This window comes from Salmo salar, chromosome 01 (genome assembly GCF_965601325.2).
Source record: "Salmo salar chromosome 01, fSalSal1, whole genome shotgun sequence".
NCBI classification, from domain to species: domain Eukaryota; kingdom Metazoa; phylum Chordata; class Actinopteri; order Salmoniformes; family Salmonidae; genus Salmo; species Salmo salar.
This window is the reverse complement of record NC_138291.1, coordinates 37,991,909-38,013,246: the sequence shown is the minus strand read 5'-3', so window position 1 is coordinate 38,013,246 and position 21,338 is coordinate 37,991,909. Positions and strand designations below refer to the sequence as shown.

Sequence of the window (21,338 nt, the reverse complement as noted above, 5' to 3'; positions counted from 1 at the left end):
GCCGCAATCATGGTAGCATAGCACAGTCTGCACATTAAACTTAGTCATTGGATCATTTCAAAGTGCTGGAGTACAGAGACAAAACAACAAAAATTGTGTCACTGTCCCAATACTTTCGGAGCTCACTGTATGTATACACTGAATAACATGACCAGACAGCGGCTAATGCCAGGGGTTTAATATCCAGGTGGGTGCAACTTAACAGAAATGGCTCCCGAGTGGCGCAGCGGTCTAAGACAATGCAACTCAGTGCTTGAGACACGTCACTACAGACACCCTGGTTCGAATCATGGGTGTATCACAACCGGCCGTGATTGCGTCGTCCGGGTTTGGCCAGTGTAGGCCATCATTGTAAATAAAACATTGTTCTTAACTGACTTGCCTAGTTAAATTAAGGTTACATAATACATGACCTGAATGTACTCTATCAGACCGGTCATGTGGAATTGTGTCTACATGACACATTTCTACCTGCAACTATCCAAACACTACAGTTCACTGAGGGTGTCTGGTCTTGTAACTGCATTGTCAGGTTTTCTTGAAAAGTCACGTGGAGGTTGTCGCCTACCCTTGGTGGAAAATATACAGTAGTAGACCTATGCTTCTGTACTATCCTGACATCTAGCGGAAGGAGAAGATACTTTTTTTCCTATGAAGCAGTGCTCACCATATCCTGGAGCGCTAGCTACAGTCTGCACAGACCTTTTCCCCGCCCATCACTAAACATATCACCAAGACATCAATTAACCAACGTCACTGTAGTTTTCTTGATTCAAAAGAGGCAAGTGTGGCAGACCAGTGTCAGTCATATAATAAAATTAGACAAAGTAGGTATTACACAGTGGGCTAAGGCACTGTACCACAGTGCTAGAGGCGTCAATACAGACCTTGGTTCAATCCCGGGCTGTATCACAACCGGCCGTGATTGGGAGTCTCATAGGGCGGCGCACAATTGGCCCAGGGTCGTCAGTCATTGTAAATAAGAATTTGTTCTTAACTGACTTGACTAGTTAAATAAAGGTTACATTAAAAAAAGAGAAAAAAAACACTAATATAGAGAGATATATATATATATATATAGTGATTAGAACTTTAAGCAGTCATTCCATCTACACATCCACATTTTAGCTCCCATTGCCTATGCCTTTACAACTCACTCGGGATCATCTCCCACCCCAACTCTTTAAGCCATTGACGACACCTCTCCAACACACTTTGTCCTGGGCTGTCTTGTCAATCTCGTTCCATCCCGTGCCTGATCTTTTGGGGTCTGCTTCAAGCTTCCACCACAAGGTGTTTCTCTGGTGCCCACTTTTCAGTTTCCAGTGTGGGTTCCAGGATAGAGCTTGCCTGGTGATGTTGGAGGAGGCTTTCAGAGTGTGTGGCCAATCCATCTCCTCCTCTACAGGAACCAAACATCACAGCCAAGAGACAAATTCAAGTTCTTTTTAACAATTTTAATATTACACATTCAAAACATAACTTGTGCAAATAACATTCTCCACCAACCATCACAAAAACAAGTCCACTTTGTCACTTTATGTCTCAGCTCAATCAACATGGTTGGAGTTTGAGGCATTTTGCTTTCCCAACTGTTAAAAAATAATAATTAGCATGATGCACAGCATCCGTTTTGAACATTACAAAAACAATGTGTAAGGTATTGGTACAAAAAGCGGTATAGAAGTAATTTACAGATCTATATAGATCTTCAGAAATGAAAGGCTATTCCTGTTAACTCCACGAAGCAGTGGCATTTCTATACCAGTGTGTATCCATTCCTTTGTGCCATATTTGTGTCTGAAATAGCACCTGAATCCCTATGTAGTGCACTACTTTTGTCCAGCTCTGGCCAAAAGTAGTGCACTATATAGGGAATAGGGTGCCGTTTCAGATGCAGACTTTTCACACTGCCTAAGTACCAGGTCCACTAAAACCAAATCTGAAATAAGAGCCCGCACACAAAACACTACTACTCACACAACGCCTGTTAATAAAAGCTTGTCGATCAACAACGTTCTCCAACACCATCACAACACTGGAAACACGTTACATTCTGTACTTTAACAATGCAATAATATGACCAAACTTCACCAGCAATGCAAACACAACAACGTAAAGTATTGTATCTCCTTATCCAACATGTCACGTGGGATTGTCTCTTCCGGCTTTAATTTAGAAATGTTTCATCAAACAAAGTCAAGTCGGAGTTCTCCTCGGTGATATTTGATGTCTCCTGTAATATTTGTCTGTACCTCGACTTGCGTTGGATGATGCGCTGTCCCACTCATGTTCTTCAAGGCAGAAATGATTAATGTCGAAGTAAATTTATTCACTATCTCCATTGTATATGATCTTTAGTTTTGGTTGATTGCCATACATACATACATACATACATACATACATACATACATACATACATACATACATACATACATACATACATACATACATACATACATACATACATACATACATACATACATACTTGGGTCCATGTAGTTTGATGATGGATACATCCTGATAACTTGGCTTAGAATGATCCACTCTCCATGCCATTTATACCTATCCCTGCTCTGAGTAATATAGACATTCTTTAGACTTATACAACGGGTGGGTCTAATCCTGGACACTGATTGGTTAAAACCACATTCAAGCCAGTGTCTATCCCACAAGTTACCACTGGCTAAAACTGTGATGTTAAAATGCCTATTTACTCAGTTCCATCTCACTGCGCCATCCACTGTCTCATCAGCCCAGCCAGACAATTTATTAACTTGTTCTCCACTGTAAAAAGCATCTAGACATTATCTCCCATTTCCTTTAGACTAGCAAATGGTTTTCAATAGCAGAGATTTGTATAAACCTTGCTGTCTGTCTCTCTGACATTTGCAACATTGTTTCAATATTGAAATTCGATCTCCAGCTGTCCCATAGCAATGAACATGTAGGGTCGGGATGAGACAAACAGGCAGACAGCTGTTATCAGCAAGCCGAAATCATGAACCACCATATTTTCTATGGATATATACAAAGAAATGTCAATAGAAAACAGGTCAAACAAAAGGCTGCTAGTTCAGTCTTTCCAGTTTGAAGTGACTGGGTTAGTTGTGTTGTTGGCTAGCTCCTCTGAACAAGTGCCCTGACGAGATAGCACATTTTCTATGCCAGTTGAAATTGAGCATCATTAGCTCATTGTTATGGATGTATCCAAATAACGTCACTAGAAAACAGCTTAAACAAATGCAAATGCAGCTACATTGATGTTATTCTAGCTGCACTGTTTGACATGACTGTGTTAGCTAAAGTTGGCTAGCTAGCAAGGGATAAGAAAGTTGCCAGCCATCAACGAAATCCATATATTTAGAACAAAAAGACTTAATTGGGTCGTGCCTCTGGCAACCGAACCAATAGAACGAAGGACCAGCTGGCTTGGGTAGCAACCCTAGATTTCTGTCGGGACTATATCTCGTGGAAGGAGGAAACAATATGAATAAATTAATCAAAATAACGTTTTTAATGAAAATATGTCAATCATTATTTGAATATGTTGGTAACCCGTTGTATAAAAGTGATAAGGCCCTCGAAGACGGTGTTTGGAGGACATATTGGTACGGTTTGCCTAACAACACCCATGCAAATATATCTTCCAAACACCGGCTTCGAGGGTATTAGCACTTAATTAAACCACCGTGCCCACTGCTCTATTTAACGTTCAGCCTGGCTGCCACTGGTGACCAGGGTTGGGGAGTAATGGATTACATGCAATCTGTTACATGTAAGGGATTAGCAAAAAAAACTAACTGTAATCCATTACCAGCAAAAATATTGTAATCAGATTACAGATACTTTTGAAAAACGCTATGATTATTTCGAGGATTACTTACAAATTCAGAAAGGATGTTTGCGAAAACAAATCTTTGACACTTATTTTTTCAATGCTGATTTGAATGTCATTGAGTTAACAGGTGCACGTTTAAGTTTGTTCCACCTGAGCGAGTCTGACCACAAGTCAGAGACCACTATGATGACACACCAAATGTGTTTGATGGATCGCGGGAAAAGAACAGGAAAGGGTTTTTGTAGGCTACAGTCCAAGCTATGTCTTCCAATGGTGCAACTGCTGTAGGCATCCAAAGATTATCCAACTTTAATAAAAGCTTGGAAGTAAGGATGACAGCAGTGGTGTAGTCTACGAAGATACAGATATCACTTATTATTGATATCTACATAGCGCATTGATGTGAATCACACTGCTGCTCTCTCATTTAGCTATTTGCGACTTACGGATTGTGGATGGCTGTTCACAAATATAAATGGGTATTTGAACCCAATAATGGTTGAATTCAAAAAGTTTAAGCTGCATATCAATCATTGCTTTTGAAACCAGTGGACAGCCAGTGAAAAATGCACTCTTGCAACAGCTGCTTAGTGCGGATCCCAGCCTATGGAATAAAAGTGGGTCTTTTATTGCTCAATCTAATTCATGCTGATAAAAAAAATATCCATTGATTCTTGAGGAATATAACTTATAAATGCCTCAAATGTAAACAAACACTGTATAGCCTCATAACATGGTTAAAACAATTTTCATATCATGGATGGTCAGTCCTTGCATCCATAGCTAGTCTATTAATCTGAGAGTGGTTACATTTCACCAGGCCCATCCCTCAGCTTTTTACCAAAACAGAGGCGGGGTGGCCGTTTTGTTATTGTTTCATCTGTGGATGTGCCCTTTAAAACAGCTGCATATTATCAAGATATTAAAGTGTCACCAACAAAAAGGTAAACAATTGGCCTATAGCAAACGGCATTCATTTTTCACATGTAAATAGCACTTTTCAGTAGTGCTCAAAGCATGCCATTCCATGAGTGCAGCATTTATTTTTGAACTCGAATCAATGAGCCCAATAACAAAATCAAACAACAGAGTAGGGCTGGCTAATAAGTCCTTAGTTTTGGGTTTATGCTCAGGGAAAAACTATTTGGCTAATCTATAATTCCATATTTCCAAGTCCTATTCTTGAAGATCAAGGGGTATAACATTTATTGGAATGACTAGAAATCTGACAGAGTTAGGTTTTTAATGTAAAGATATAATTTAAATCGTATTATATGTAGTAGAAAGCGATGGGTTAGAAGAAGCCTACATAACCAACCCATTAAGTAAAATTTAACATCCATATATGGCCAGCTATGTAAACTTTAACATTGACTTATCCTGCAATAGATGTTGTTCAGTTGGTAACATTTTTGTCTTCTTCTAATGCCTCTTAAGGGGAAAGTAATCTAAAAGTAACTGAATGTAATCAGATTACGTTACTGAGTTTGGGCAATCCAAAAGTTACGTTACTGATTACAATTTTGGATAGGCAACTAGTAACTGTAACGGATAATATTTAGAAAGTAACCTACCCAACCCTGCTTGTGACATATCTCCCTTGTTGAAAAATAATCCTCTCACCTCTCTGGTGAGCAACACAGGGACCAAAGGCTACTGCTGTGAGGTCCACTCAGCTCTTTCTGCAGGCTTAGGCTACACACTGAGATCTGCAAAGAAACCTTATTCTGCTAATTTTCTTGTTCTGTTCTTTTCTCGTTCTGCTTCCTTCTTTTTTACTCCATTTCATCTTGCAATCTCTCTCACATAAGGGAACCTCTCCCTCTGATAGATAAAACTGATCTGGATACATCTGCTGTTCTCTACAGACCATAGGTCAGGGGTCAGGGAGGTCAGACGTATCTACTGTGACCTTAATGAAGATGGTATCGTCCTTGATGTAAGTACCGTTCTCCAGCACTGTCTGGGCCACGAACAGCGGGCAGCCCGAGGCTATGTTCATCTCTGCCGTGGGCCGTCTGAAGCTGCTGCTATTGGGGTCTGGTTTAAAGGCATCCCCTAAGTGCTTCCTGGCTGGGCCCTGATCCATCAGCATCAAGGTCACCTTCTGCTTAAAGGGCCAGGGCAGCAGGGCGTCGTACTCGCCACGCATCACCACGAAGAACAGAGACAGGTGGGTTCCTTTCCCCATGCCGTCACCGTTCAGGTAGACCCGGGCACACATCTTGTAGCCAAAGTAGCCAGTGTAGAAAGGCTGGCTGTAGAGAGACAGGGTCTTTGACGCCACGGCTTCTTGTTTCCGCCGCTTGTAGTCACAGATCTTCCAGATGAGCATCCCATTGAAGGAGGCCGTCTCTAGGACCTGGAAGCGCAGGTCCATGTCTGCTAGGCGGATCTCATGGACGCTCAGCATGTCGTCGTGACGGGAGAGCTGCGTCTCTAAATAACATGCAGAGAAACAAAAGCAAGCCAATGAAATAAGAGCCCTGTATTGTCTGCACCACTCTGGACTTCTCTCTACTCTTGACTAAAAAGCTATTTCAGTGGAGATCAAGTTTTTTCAATCATTACTTTGCTCATAATGTCGTTTCAGACTTTGATCATATCAGATTGGTCCAATGTCACTTTACACTTTGAGAAACTCCTAAAAGAGTTATACAGGATTGCAGGTTTTAGTGGCAGTGAAGTGGTAAAAAATAAGAGCATTCACAAGACAAGTGTTGCGAGAGAATTCAAGGTAACTCACCTAGTGTGTGTGTGGCTGGGTTGGCCCCGCCCCGTCCTCCTTCTAGAGTGGCAACTCTGGAGCGGATGCTCTCCACAGTTCCTCGGAGGGTCTCTACCTCCTCTCGGACAGACCTCAGAGACCTCAGCTCCAGCTCCATCTCCAGAAGCTTCTCAGAGTGGGAACTCATCAACTCCTACATGGAGGAACAATCACACACACATGCAGTTACACACACTTCCATATAGGGGTGCACGATCAATCAAATTTTAATCATAACCGCGATGTTGACATGTGCAATATCCATATCGCATGAGGCTTCGATATTTAGAAAGCGCCACATAGCCGTCCGTAAAGCCAATTTAAAAAAACAAACAGATTTCTCTCGCAGTCTCTCCTCTTTGGTCCGCTTCCCAATCCCACACACACACCAAGCCCCGCCCCCTGTCACTCAAGCAGGCAGAGTTCCTCAAGCTCGAGATGCACTCTGCTAGAGATATTAGAAAAGGAGATAAGAATCACTGCGGGAAATGAATGGACAAACATAACGCTCCACCCAGCAGACTGTCGACCAATAACGTTCACTTTGTCATGCTGTGTCACGCAATTGCTAAATCTACAGAGGAAGGATAACTTGACTTTCAAGTGCAAGTGGGAGGGATTATGGAGATGCAGACGTGGCTCTGATTGGGCAATTATGACCCTGTAATAATTAGATCAACTTAAGGATATATTTCAACCTAGGTCCACTACGTCTTGATCCCCCCAACAGTGAATTCTATACTAAAAATGTATACAGCAATACAATATTTCTGAGAATAAAGGAGCTTGAACTCCTGCTAGAACAAGAGAGAGGGAAGAGGCAAATTACGTTTCTAATGAGGAAGAGGATAAACACGATGGAAGACAAATATGTTGCTTAATATACACTGTGTACAAAACATTAGGAACACCTTCCTAATATTAAGTTGCGCCCTCAGAACAGTCTCAATTCGTCGGGACATGGACTCTACAAGGTGTCAAAAGCTTTCCACAGCAATGCTGGCCCATGTTGACTCCAATGCTTCACACAGTTGTGTCAAGTTGGCTGGATGTCCTTTGGGTGGTGGACCATTCTTGATACACATGGGAAACTGTTGAGCGGGAAAAACCCAGCAGCGTTGCAGTTCTTGACACAAACCGGTACGCCTGGTACCTACTACCATACCCCGTTCAAAACACACTTAAAATATTTTGTCTTGCCCATTCACTCTCTGAATGGCACACACACAACCCATGTGTCAATTGTCTCAAGGCTTTAAAAAATCCCCTCCCCTTCATCTACACTGACTGAAGTGAATTTAACAAGTGACATCAATAAGGGATCATAGCTTTCACCTGGTCAGTCTGTCATGGAAAGAACAGGTGTCCTTAATTTTTTGTACACTCAGTACTATTAGGTGTAGCCTATAGACCTACTTTCAGAAACTGAACTGAGTGATATATGATTTAATATATTACTTCTTTCAAGGATGCAGAAGTTGAAGGAGTCTATTAAAGAGGCAGGAATGCGGGACTCCTTCGAACAGTTGAGCCCTGAGGCAAAGGCGTTCTGCAGGACTCAAGTGAGACATGCATTGCTCAAAAACAAGAGGGAGAAGATTCACAAAAGAGATAAAGGAGTTTTCCCTGCAATTACTACACCACAGCCCAAAGTGCTACAAAGAGCTGAGGAAGACATTCTCCCTAGCAACACCAAAGACTAAACAAAGACCTGGAGAAGTTATTTTGAAGTGTGTCAAGTGCAAATGTTTCAGACAGACTTTTCAGTGCTTATATGCATAGTCTAGGCCGGCTATTAGGAATTGTATTATTATTTTGTGTTTGTGTCCTCAGCCAAATGAAGAGGAGCACATGGCATGACCACTGAAAAAAAGAATGTGCATACTTGTCTTTGATGAGATAACAGTTAAAGATCATCTTGACTACAACAAGAGTTGATGGTGTCTGTTAAGACAAAAAGCCTGCCAGACAGGCTAGTGTTCAAAGATCAGAAGCCTAACGGAAAAATGGAAACAGGTAGGCCTATATCATGTCTTCTTTACTTATCTATCATCAATACAAAATCTACCATGCCCAGTGACTGTATAGTCTCCTTATAGGAGAAGGCAGTTCATCACCTTGATGAAGTTGGACTGACTGGAAGGAACACTTGCTCTATAGCCTAAAGCTCTTGTTTGATCCTCTGTTTTTGACACTTGTTAATCACACCTTAATGAATATTCAGGAATAATTTCAGTGAAAGCAGTAACTTGTGATCAGGGGTCCAACAATGTGAAGGCCATGAAGGATCTTGGTGCTTCCCTAGAACACAAGGACAGCTGTCACACAGCCCACTGCATAAACATTGGTCGACTCATCCCCATCATCTTTGATGTACCTCATCTCTTTAAATATGCCAGAAAAACTTTAAAAAGCATGGACTAGAAGTAAATACAGCTTAGTTCACATAATAGATGATTGCAAATTACGAAATACTAATTATATTATCGCTTATTGAGATTCAATTGTTCAATACGGCTAATCACTATTCTTCTGTCCCTATATTTCTGTCTCAATAGGAGTCTGGTCATCAGATTTTGTAGCGGCACATCAGAATGTTTTAACATTGATAAAACAAACAGCTTGAAGCTAGCTCCTAAGCTAACAGACCGACACATCCACCTGCCAACATGAGGGTTCGGACTGGCAACTCAAATCTTCAGCCATTCTGTTACTGCAGGTCGGCCTTCACATATCTCTTTTATCAAACAATGCCAATGCACACTGTCAATGTAATGCATAATGTTGCTGACTGGATCATCTGTATAACCTACCAATCTACACTGAACTAAAATATAAATGCAGCATTTTCAAACATTTTGCTGAGTTTCAGTCACATATATCATTAGGCCCTAATCTATGGATTTCACTTGACTGGGAATACAGATATGGATCTGTTGGTCTTAGATAACTTTTAAAAAAAGGGGGCGTGGATCAGAAAACCAGTCAGTATCTGGTGTGACCGCCATTTGCCTCATGCTGCGCGACACATCTCCTTCGCATAGAGTTGATCAGGCTGTTGATTGTGGCCTGTGGAATGTTGTCCCACTCCTCTTCAATGGAAGTGTGTGAAGTTGCTGGATATTGGGGGGAACTGGAACACGCTGTTGTACACGTCAATCCAGAGCATCCCAAACATGCTCAATGGGTGACATGTCTGGTAAGTATGCAGAACTGGGACATTTTCAGCTTCTATGAATTATGTACAGACCCTTGTGACATGAGGCCGTGCATTATCATGCTGAAACATGAGGTGACGACGGCGGATGAATGACACGACAACGGGCATCAGGATCACATCATCTCTGTGCATTCAAATGGCCATCAATAAAATGCAGTTGTGTTTGTTGTCTATAGCTTATGCCTGCCCATATCATAACTCTACCGCGACCATGGGGCACTCCGTTCACAACGTTGACATCATCAAAACACTCTCCCACACGATGACATCTGACCGGATCAGTTGAAACCGGGATGAATCCGTGAAGAGCACACTTCTCCAGCGTGCTAGTTGCCATTGAAGGTGAGCATTTGCCCATGAAGTTGGTTACGATGCCGATCTGTAGTCAGGTCAAGACCCTGGTGAGGACAATGAGCATGCAGATGAGCTTCACAGACAGTTTGTGCAGAAATTCTTCGGTTGTGCAAACCCACAGTTTCATCAGCTCTCCGGGTGACTGGTCTCAGATGATCCCGCAGGTGAAGAACCCGGACGTGGAGGTCCTGGGCTGGCATGGTTACATGTGGTTTGCGGTTGTGAGGCCGGTTGGACGTACTGCCATTTTCTCTAAAACAACATTGGAAAGGGGGATAACTACTCAGTTGTACAACTGAATGCATTCAACCGAAATGTGTCTTCCGCATTTAACCCAACCCCTCTGAATCAGAGAGATGCGGGGGGCTGCCTTAAATCGACATGAGGCGGTTTATGGTAGTGAAATTAAAATGATATTCTCTGGCAACAGGTCTGGTGGACATTCTTGCAGTCAGCATGCCAATTCTACACTCCCTCAAAACTTTAAACATCTGTGACCTACAACCCATACTGTCCCCCCATCGACCCCTTGACACCACCACTTGAACAGGTGTGTAAGAGTAGTTTATAGCACAGGAGATACACAATTAATTTCACTCTGTGTTAAACAAAGTACCATACTCTTAAAACATCTCATTTAGTGACATAGTTGATAACGAGAAACACAATGATTGACCAAATTTTGTTGTGTAATGTTGTACTCATATGACTATGAATAATTATATATGAATAACTACATAAATCTAAGTCAAATAAAAAAAAGTGATTAATTCAGAGAATATGATCCTTTATCCCCACAATATACCAAAGCAATTGAGAAAAATGAATGTTACGAATATGGTTGATGTCACTCTTCTAAAAGGAAGAGATCAGTGACAGCGTCGAGGCAGAGATGCAAGCGTATGTGGCTGGTTGGGCGGCCCGGAAGCTGTCCCTGGATCGAGACCTAGGGAATTGTGACAGGCGTGGTGACCTAGTCTCCTATGCAGCCCAGCAAGGAGCACATCCATACAGCACAAACGATTCACAGACACAGCAAACCTAAAAATCAGGCTTTCAGATATGTTATTGGGCACTATAAATAAAATTGAAAATCCCTTCAAGTCAATCACACACATTTGGCAGAGAAAAACATAAAATAATAAAAAGCACACTTACAAAATCACACAGACTCATTCACTGCACAACACACAGACCAGCCAAAGCATGCCATCCTGCTTTCAGAGCAGTAGTACGCCATGTGTCGAATCAGTGCAGAGCTGCGCAGACAACCCGAAACAATTCATAGGACAAGAGGCAGCCAAGAAAAACTAAAACTGAAATGTTTAACAGTGTAGCTTAAAAGCTAGAAACATTGATGAACTTACAACCTTGCTGCCTAGTACGGATCTGGATTTAGACAGGGACATCGTACCATATCAGCTGCATCACTCATATTGTATGTTCTCTTGATAAGCATTGTTATTACATAGACTATCCTTTATATTTTGGTGTTGTTGTATTTCTCATGCTCCTGCCTTGTTTGTTGTAGCTAGAGTCACTGGTTCCTTATCATGCACGGTACTTTGTATCTGCAGCAGCAGCACTATTGCTGATGTCATTGGTCTCAAAGAGACTTTGGGCTCAACATATTACAGGTTACCTATTATAAGAACAACGTAATGTCTCCTCACCCACACCAACCTATCACCTGGTCTCCTATCATAGTTCTGCAGTTTTCTTTAAATGTAGTGCTACATTGGTACTTACTATGTTTAGATAGTTGTGTCCACTGAGAAAGAACGTGATGATTTGCTGGTGATTTAGCTACTGCTAAGCAGGTGCGGTTCCTTAATCCTTCCACTGCATACCTCATCCTTCTAATATTACCCAACCATGTTGGCTTTGCCAGACCAAGAACAATGACACCTGAATAACTAAAAAAATGATGTTACATGATCTTCCTCACGTCTATTTTATTTACATTTCCAGCTAGCTAACTCATTTCGATACGAACGCACAACTAACACAATTGACTGCTTTTGCGAAATAGCAGATGACAAACTTCAACATCTCTCCTTTTTTGAATCAAATTACGACTCAGAAACTCATCATTGTTCAAATTAACAACATATTTCTACAATTTGATTGCTATGTTTCTGTTGATCAGACGGTCTGGTCTCTATGTCGGTCAACACTCAACCAAAAAACGAATCTTTGCGATTGCGCGAATATAGCGCTGATGATTGGTCGTGAGCCTGCTGGGCGAAGCGTTATACGTCTCTCCATTCATTTTCCGCCAGGATTCTTATCTCCTCCTTTCTCTAAAATCTCTGGCTAAATCCACTGAGATAGGGCAAATATTGATAGCAAATATTGATAGCAAACTTTTGCTAATATACAGGCCGGTACCAGTGTTGGACTATATCAGCATTGTTTGTGCAATAGCTTGTTCTTAAAATCAGAGAAGAAAATGCAAAGAATATTCTAAAATATTTGTCTGAATGTAGCCATCTATTTAAATCGAATTAGGGTCCCCTGGGAAACACTGACCAACACTTTGGTTCCTACTGTCACAACTATCTCCTCCCTTACTTCCGTTGTCATGCCAAACAAAACTGCATTCCATGTGCCCACTGTATTCCAACCATAGCAGTAGAATGATCATTCTAATTTTACGTTTCCAACAATTCACCCAAGTGTTTTCATCAAGAATCGCAAGTAAAATCGCAATTGCAATAGTTGGTACAAAAATCGCAATTAATGTTATGCATATATCGTGCAGCCCTACATGACAGGACTTTACCTCCAACTGAGAAATCAGTAAATGGGACTGAAGGACAGTGCATTATGTCATGATGCATGTCAAAGACAAGTATTATTATGTATGCCAAAGGCGAGTATTACGTCTTTATTATAAGGTTAGATAATGACACAGAATTGGACCTTTACCTGCATGGTATTGAGCTTCTGGTCCAGCTGTCTATTCTTCTCCCTCATCTCCTCGTACTGAGACAATGTTTCAGACAGACGGCTGCTCAGGCCTGGCAGAACCTTGTACCGCTCCAGAAGCTCTCCTTTAACATCCTCCACCTAGACGGACGATAAACAATATCTGTTGTTGTTATTACTGCTTTGTTACCCTGAACTACAGTAACCATTCAGCCCTAGGGTTAGTTGTTTTTATGACGTTAGCTGTGTGGTTAATTTAGTTTCAATTCTCCCAACTGATTTCTTTCAGGTACTTCCCAAAATATATTTGGTTGTTAGTGTGTTACATATAAATGTGTGAATCAACATTTTCATTATGCTGATTCTATCAAATGTTTCCTCTAAATTGTACACAGGGCAAATTGTTATAAAAAATGAAATTAATTGCAGTACCTTGGCCTCCAGTGTAGTGTTCCTGGTTGCCATCAACCGCAGGTGTTCAGAGGCAAAGCTAGATTCATGGTCCCTCATGTCTTGGTTGAGACCCTACAGAGTAACAGGGAATATCATATCAGTAACATACCAGCTTAAAACTACTGTATGCTCTCCTAAATGTGGCTGAGTTGGTGTTCAGTGGGACAGTAGCACCACTTTCTTATGATAACAATAGCAAGACAAAGGAGCAGGAGAGCCATCACGAGGAGTTCATAGTGGCCATGTTATTCCAACTTATATTAAACATATCATTATTAATAACATTTAACAGTCATAGTAACATGAAGACTGACCTTGAAATTGCATCCAAAGCGGATAAAGGAGCAGGTGACCTGAGCCTTTGGACAGTCATGTTGATGACTTGTCAGCTGAGAGTAGAAACACACATTTAGGTTCAATCATTTCCTTCTATATCAAGCATTTGCAGTACAACGTGGTCTCAATGAAATGAGCAACCATTGTATCACAAAATCTAAAACTATGTTTATCCATCTGATGATAAGTGGAAAGATGACCAATCTTCTTTTGCATTAATACAATTTATATTACGAACATTAAAATAAACTCCTTACTTTGCTCCGTAAGATGGAGGGGAAAGTACAATGATTGGGGCAGGCCACCGGAAATGAAGGACAAACGGTGTCTTTGTGTTTCTGAAAAAGTTATAAGGTAAAGAGAAATTGACACTATGGAAAGCAAATACACCTAGTAAATATTCACACAAAAAACATTGAACACAAACACTGAACTGGCTCTACAACATCAATCAATGATATTGTTTAGGGAAGTAACAGCGTTGTTATAGTCAGTGATTAAGGTGGACTTAAATACATGCCAGTACCAGAACGACAGTGAGAAGGTCACTTCTGGTGACTTTTTAAAAATACATTCTACTCCAAAATTCATGAAAATGTAAATGACGTTGACATCTGAAATATAACTGATGTGCGCCGCTGCACTGTAGGAAGATGAGGAGCAAGTAGTGGCTGTGCGCTCATGGCTCTCATTCACGCCACTGTTTGCTTGAAATATACCTTGTAACGTGATCTTAAAGGGACAGTGCAAGATTTGGCAATTAAGCCCCTTTTCTACTTACCCAGAGTCCGATGAACTCATGGATACCATGTGTATGTCTCTGCGTGCAGTTTGAGCGGAGGTAGTTTCACTAGCATGCTAGCTGTTCCCATAGACTTCCAGTCATTGCGCTAATGCTAGTTAGTAATTGCGCAAACGCTAGTCAGCAACTTCTTTCAAACTGCAGTCATATTTTTGGGCTGCCTCTGCTAAATGAATATAGGGGAAACGCTGCAGTATTCATTTTGGGTGCCGGTCCTCTTTATATCCTTTTATACAGTATGTTGTCGTCTTAGGTCTCTCTTTATGTAGTGTTGTGTTCTCTCTCTTGTCGTGATGTGTGTTTTGGCCTATATTTATATGCTATTTCTTTTTTAATCCCAGCCCCCGTCCCCGCAGAAGGTCTTTTGCCTTTTGGTAGGCCGTCATTGAAAATAAGAACTTGTACTTAACTGACTTGCCTTGTTAAATAAAAATACAATTAGGTGCCAGTACTCATTCTATTTAAAGAGTGAAAGAAAAATATTAATTTATGCAGTACTGCCACTCAGGTAAAAAAAAAAATAATCATGTTCATCTTGTAAATGACAATGTGTTGTAAATGTTCATATGTGCGCAGTGCTCAGCTGTAGGCCTCAAATTTATGCTGGTGCTGTTATGTGCAGACCATCCTGCTGGGGTCTCTGTCCTCATCCTTCAGCCTTAGTCGATATACATTTATGTAATTTAGAATACGCTTATCCAGAGCGACTTAGGCCAACAATAGGTAAGACAACCACATATCAGTCGCATATTGCTGAAATTATTTTCAATACTTCCTAAACCAACACAATAGCCTATATTTCTGTGCACAAAAATTAGCAGGAGTGATTTTTAATCGGGAAGGGACAAGAAAGTTGCCGAGGTTATAGAACTGTTGCGAGAATGAATTTTCACTCCCGTGTCAACCTCTAGCCTGTGGTAAACACAGGCTTAGAAGATCTTATATGGTTTGTTCAAGGAGATAAACTTCATCAGCTAACGCCACCTTTTGTGAATTTTGAATAATTTATGTAATCACATAAAGGCTTCATAATTGATAAAGGTCATGTTAACGGACTGCTATCACCTCATATAACAAAATGTATAAGATCTCCAAAGCCTGTGTTAACCTCAGACCTCATTTTCGGCGATTATTCCAAAACCCTATTCTTTCGCCATTCATATTTCCCATAGGGATGGCTGAACAAACCAGAGGTAACTCATTTCCCGGGTTTCAGGACTACAATCTGATGAGCTCTATTATAAACAGATCACATTGTGATGTCATGATGTGGGCCAAAAGTTCCATACCACCTGAACAGCCTTAAATTCCAGGTATTATTTTTTATTTTTTTACACAGAAAGGGCATTATCATTATTCAATCATTTTCACAATGTCAGGGTGTTATTTCGACCTCGTGGTATGTAAATATCATTTTTTTTTTAAACAGGAAACTCACGTTTAAACTGCCCCTTTAAAGAGAAAATATTCTATAGGAGGTGCAGGTTTGGTGAGCACCGGCCCAACTCAAGTAGTGGTTCTAGTTACCTGTAATTCAGTCATGGCCATCTTCTGCATGCAGAATTCACAGGTGGTCTCCCTGTGTTTACATTTCCAACTCAAATGTTCAGGAATGTCTTTGCGCATCATCTTCTCTTTGCACTTTCCCAAAGGGCATGGCACCTCAAAATACGGACACACATTTAAATGATCCTGGTAAAAAAAAAAAAAAAATACATTTAAGGAAAAGGAATCATGAGTGTAAAGAAAATGTTACGTATTATTATAGTAATTCATAACAGTTGATGGGAAATGTTCAACCAATGTGACTAACATCAAGGAGAATTGTAGAAAACACTTTTCTAAAACGGTCATTCAAAATGGGTGGATCTTTTGCAGTTCAGAGTTTGATTACCGACGGTGTGCACTGTGCAACAATGGGACTTTTTATTTTCCCCAGTCAGACACTTACCATGACCTGCTGTAAACTTATCTGCTCCTTACAGCCGTTCTTTTCACTCCTGCAGTACACTCTCAGAGCCATGATCTCTCTATTGCAGCATACGTCACGGAAGACCTGACAAAACACCCACAACACTATTGTCACTGATTAAGTTCAAGGCCATTTGGAATGGGTATATAGCAGGGATGGGCAACTTTGATGGGGATGGAGGCCACCAAAAATCTGAACTCATCATGAGGGGCCTCAGTGGCTCACGGGTCTGCGTAGCCACATCCATACCCACACATGCAGTCAGATGATGTTTTAAATGTTATTTAGTGCAATTCTACACATTCTGCTATGGAGCATAGAGAAAATGTTGCTGTTTTAAAGCAATTTTACCATGGGCGTAGAGAAGATCTTGCAATTTTATAACTCATTTCATGCAATTCTATAAACTGAATGGGTTTAGATCGCTCGCTAAACTAACTTATCAATCTAAAAAACGTTAGCTGATATGGGTTAATTGAGTGCACAACCAAATTTTGAAATGTACCTTGTGTATTCTACTATTTTAACTCTCAACAGTTAGTTGAGACCCTGACTGAGTTAAAAAATATTTATTTTTTTATTTTTATTTTTTATCCTTGGGGCTGGTATATAGGGATGATGATAGTGATGCAAATCATTTTCATAGTCTTACCTTGTCTTTGAACAGAGGTTCCTTATCTTCTGGACATACTGGATTCGGTTTGCTGTAAAGTAGATTTAACTAATAATTTACGTCCATCAAGGATCCTATTAACAACTAGTGGCCAATGACTTCATTATTCCTCAATCATCATCACATGATCATCACATGATCATTGAATGACAAACCAATCTTACCAGAAAGACAGCTGACATATCAAACACACTGACAAGAATTTCTGTAATTTCTCAACTGTAATTTCCTAAACATACCCATTAATTCTCACACTCAGGATGAATATCAAATCTCTTCTCCTCACCTTAGCTGCTCAGAGATACAGGTTTCACAGAACCTGTGTCCGCATTCTGTCTGCCTGGGGTTGCAAAGCACCAGCTTGCAGGACTCACAGCAGTACTTGGGTTCCGGGGTGGCTACGAAGTGGTCCCTGAAGCCCCCGTGCTGGGGTAGGAAGCCTGCCACGTGGTCGCTGGGCCAGGGGCGCTGGGCCAGGGAGAGAGCGGCCAGGGAGAGAGCGCATTGCTGGAGGGGGATCTGCAGCTCCCGCCCGTCCGCATTCCGCCCTGCTGACATGACCTGGGGAGGGCACACACACAGACAGACATGAGGTCAGAGATGTTTAATAAAATGTACAGTTGCAACATACAGGACAAACACAACATTGTGTTTCAGCTGAGGCATTGCCACATCAACAGCTCACGACTGGCAGGCCAAGTCTTGGGAAACCCCTTTATAACAGGCATAGCTAACTGGGGCTAATTTTATCTCCGCTCTGACTCGGAGCAGAGTGGAGTGCACAAGCAGGAAGGCCTGGGACTGGAATAAAACATATCCAAAATTAGATAGAGGACAAAACTTAATCTAGACTGACCCAAGCCTTTATTATTGACTTGCCAAAACATGATTTACTTTCGGAGTGCAAGCCATAGGAGGCCAAGCAATCTAGGCTAGAACATCCTTCAATTGACTCAAATCCCATGTAAATATAGCATACACATGAAAAACATGAACTTCTACTAGTAGGTTCTAGTTAAAATGGAGACTTGAGAAAGGTTCCCAAGAAGCTAGAGATCAACTCTGACCTAATGACTGAACCATCAGCTCTACATCCTGTTACACATGGTTCAACTGGCTCATTCATATAGTACAACTGAACCCATTCAGACTGACACTGGTTAGGATATCAAGACTGGCCACTTCTACAACTCTGCCCTCAACGTTGAAAGTCCATCCAACCATCATCACTGGATGAGCAAATGGACTTGGCCTAGGCTATTCGCTGACCAGTTCATGTGGCTCGCAAGGGACTTCCTGGGATATTCAAGGGGCTTTTCCACATGCCTGTCCCTGTCTATCACCACTGACTGACTACACACACACACACACACACACACACACACAACTTAGTAGTCACACACACACACAAGTGTAAGCCTACACAAACTCCAGAACCAGCTGGATAGAAGCTGTCAGCAAAAGTTAGAAATGTAGATTGGTTAGGCTAGATTGATATCTTCGTTATCTCCTACTTACACTAGTAAATTTGAGATTGTTTCGGGTACATTTGGGCCAGGGACGAGATTAGTCAGGTCTATCTTCCTTGACAGGAAATCTGTTTCTGATGAAACGCTGAGCATTATGTAAAATTGGGTATTTCCCCTGTTAAATACACTCACTGATAGGTTTACATGGAGAATGTCCAACATCTTTTGAGAAAGAGGCCCAATAGTATTTAACAGTAGTATTTACAGTAGTATTTACAGTATTTAAACCTGGTCATAATGCTCGATGCTGAAAGGACACATTGTGTCTAACAGTGAGTGGATGAAGAAAAGAGGAGGGAAATCAGTCACACGTCATAGGATCTCGCCTGAGAAGCTCTCATACGGCCATGAAATGCACCAGCTATCTATTCTACTCAGACAACATCGGTACAGAGGGCAGTCTCTCCACTCCCATTATACAGATGTAGCCAAGTATTTTTATGCTGGTTGAGTAACATGACATCACAAAACAAAAACGAAACAAGTAGGGGAATTCTCTGAGTGACCTTTCATTGCACTTAGGTTTGGCACAATTACCATAACCATGTAACTACTGGTATGGATAAAGACCATCATGAAAATAAAATAACAGTCATCATGACCATATATATATATATTTGTTTTAATTGTGTGGAATGAACAGCTGACTGAAGACGGGATGGCCGGGCATTCAGGCAGTTGAGTCTTTCTGCTATAACATGGACTACACAACATGATTAAACATTGTTGCTCTTTGCTGAAACAAGCAAAGTGTTGTAGCAAATGAGTCTTCAGTTGTCTAAGCAATGCCTCCCTCCCAGCAGCAACACATGCAGTCAGGAGCGGAGGATGAGAGAAAATGTGCGTCTAACTGTTATAACAGTAACAGCGATCACTTGGCTGACCAATTACCGTCATCCAAAATTCCATGACCGTCACAGCTCTAATTGCTCTAAATCAGATCAAAGTGTATTGGTCACATACACAGATTTGCAGATGTTATCGTAGGTGCAGCGAAATGCTCGTGTTTCTAGCTACATGGAACACTATAACCTGAAAGCAAGAGAACTTGGAAACAGGTGAATCTTCCCAGAACAGATTCATGTTTTTCTGATCAGTGATCTCAGACCTGGCCAATCAGTAATGTGATTCTGTTAAAAGAATGTTTTCAATGTTTCATATGCATACAGGCATACCGTTTGGCATGTCTCGAAGGCATTATTGACATATGATAAGCATATATTTCAATACAAATATATTTGTGCTCCCAATATTTACTATTACCAGACTGTTCACCATGTCTGATAATAGAAACCACACTCCAAAATAGAAATTCATGCAAATGACTTGAGGTAGATTTTTGGACAACCAATTTGTCATAACTGCAATTAATGTATTGCACATGCATTGGTGTAAAACTGAAGATCTTATAATATAATCTCATGTCAACGTAAAATGACATGACAAGGTGATCATGTGGAATAATACATTTTTAGAATATGCCATTATTGGTCTATTTTCACCATGGTTTAGATGGCTGAGTGTAGGCAATTCAGTGCACCACAATGGATGTTTTAAATTACATCATACCCCGATTTGAAGCCTCCCTAGCTCCACACATGTTTTGGCTCACAACTGCATGGCTACTCAACATGTTGCAATCTAGACAGACATAGCTACATAAAAGTCAAATTCACTATATTATAATTAGCTTTCCCGTCTAGCAACAATACTTACATGAATCAGATATAACGTTGGCCAACGCAACGCCGTTTTCCAGGAGCTACAATGTTACAAATGGAGCTTCGATGAATGGCACGTTCATGAACGTGAACACCACAACGTAACCGCTTACAATGAAAACGACCAAACACTGCCGGTTTTAAAACAGGCAGCTAGAGGCTTTTGATCGGTAGCTGACATTTTAAAAACAGAATGGTAAAAGGAAATGTACTAAAATCCATACGGGAATATAGCAGAAAAAGCAGCCGCTGCTGACTTGCTCTTGTCTTGATGTCTAGTGGTTGGAAAGCCCCCTTTGCTTTGGCCTTACTTCCTCAGGAAATCCCCGTCAAGAAGAAAAAAATTGTAGTCAGCCAGTGGTAGGCCATGATGTGTTGTATGGTATTTCCGCTAGATGGCAGTGTCATCATCACCATCAAGTGTGAAGTGTACTACGGGAATTGCTGTCAGATATACAAACGTGGGACATTTTACTGTTTGTAATGGTCTGTACCCATCACTTACTGCACATGAGTCATATCCTCCTATTCAGTAAAATATTTATTTTCTCCTCCAGTCCTGAAACAATACTCGATCCTTCTTCAGAAAAGGCATTTATTTAAAAAGAACCATTATTTAACCAAGTCAGTTAAGCACAAATTCTTATTTACGATGACGACCTACCCCGGCCAAACCCTAACTATGCTGTGCCAATCGTGCGCCACCCTATGGGACTCCCAATCACAGCCTGGAATCAAA

The 21,338-nt window shown here is 41.0% G+C and overlaps 1 protein-coding gene across 1 annotated transcript; it reads right to left on the bottom strand.

Annotated features, from left to right (window-relative positions):
* Positions 1-1,442: 1,442 nt before the first annotated feature.
* traf3 (TNF receptor-associated factor 3) lies at positions 1,443-20,922 on the bottom strand. Its single transcript, XM_014192787.3, has 11 exons — positions 20,595-20,922; positions 17,636-17,910; positions 17,329-17,380; positions 16,656-16,760; positions 16,232-16,396; positions 14,160-14,240; positions 13,881-13,955; positions 13,546-13,638; positions 13,114-13,254; positions 6,588-6,762; positions 1,443-6,280 (listed from the first exon to the last, which is right to left on the bottom strand). The coding sequence occupies exons 2-11, from the start codon at positions 17,905-17,907 to the stop codon at positions 5,718-5,720; spliced, it is 1,722 nt and encodes a 573-aa protein (XP_014048262.1). The 5' UTR covers positions 17,908-17,910; positions 20,595-20,922; the 3' UTR covers positions 1,443-5,717.
* Between the last annotated feature and the right edge of the window lie 416 nt (positions 20,923-21,338).

Excerpts from the sequence above, each read along its gene's own strand:
- traf3 (XM_014192787.3), bottom strand. The coding sequence starts at position 17,907 with ATGTCAGCAGGGCGGAATGCGGACGGGCGGGAGCTGCAGATCCCCCTC. Across the intron at positions 16,761-17,328 it reads AACCTCTGTTCAAAGACAAG|GTCTTCCGTGACGTATGCTG; the intron begins GTAAGACTATGA and ends GTGTTTTGTCAG. Across the intron at positions 13,639-13,880 it reads GCTTTGGATGCAATTTCAAG|GGTCTCAACCAAGACATGAG; the intron begins GTCAGTCTTCAT and ends GTTACTCTGTAG.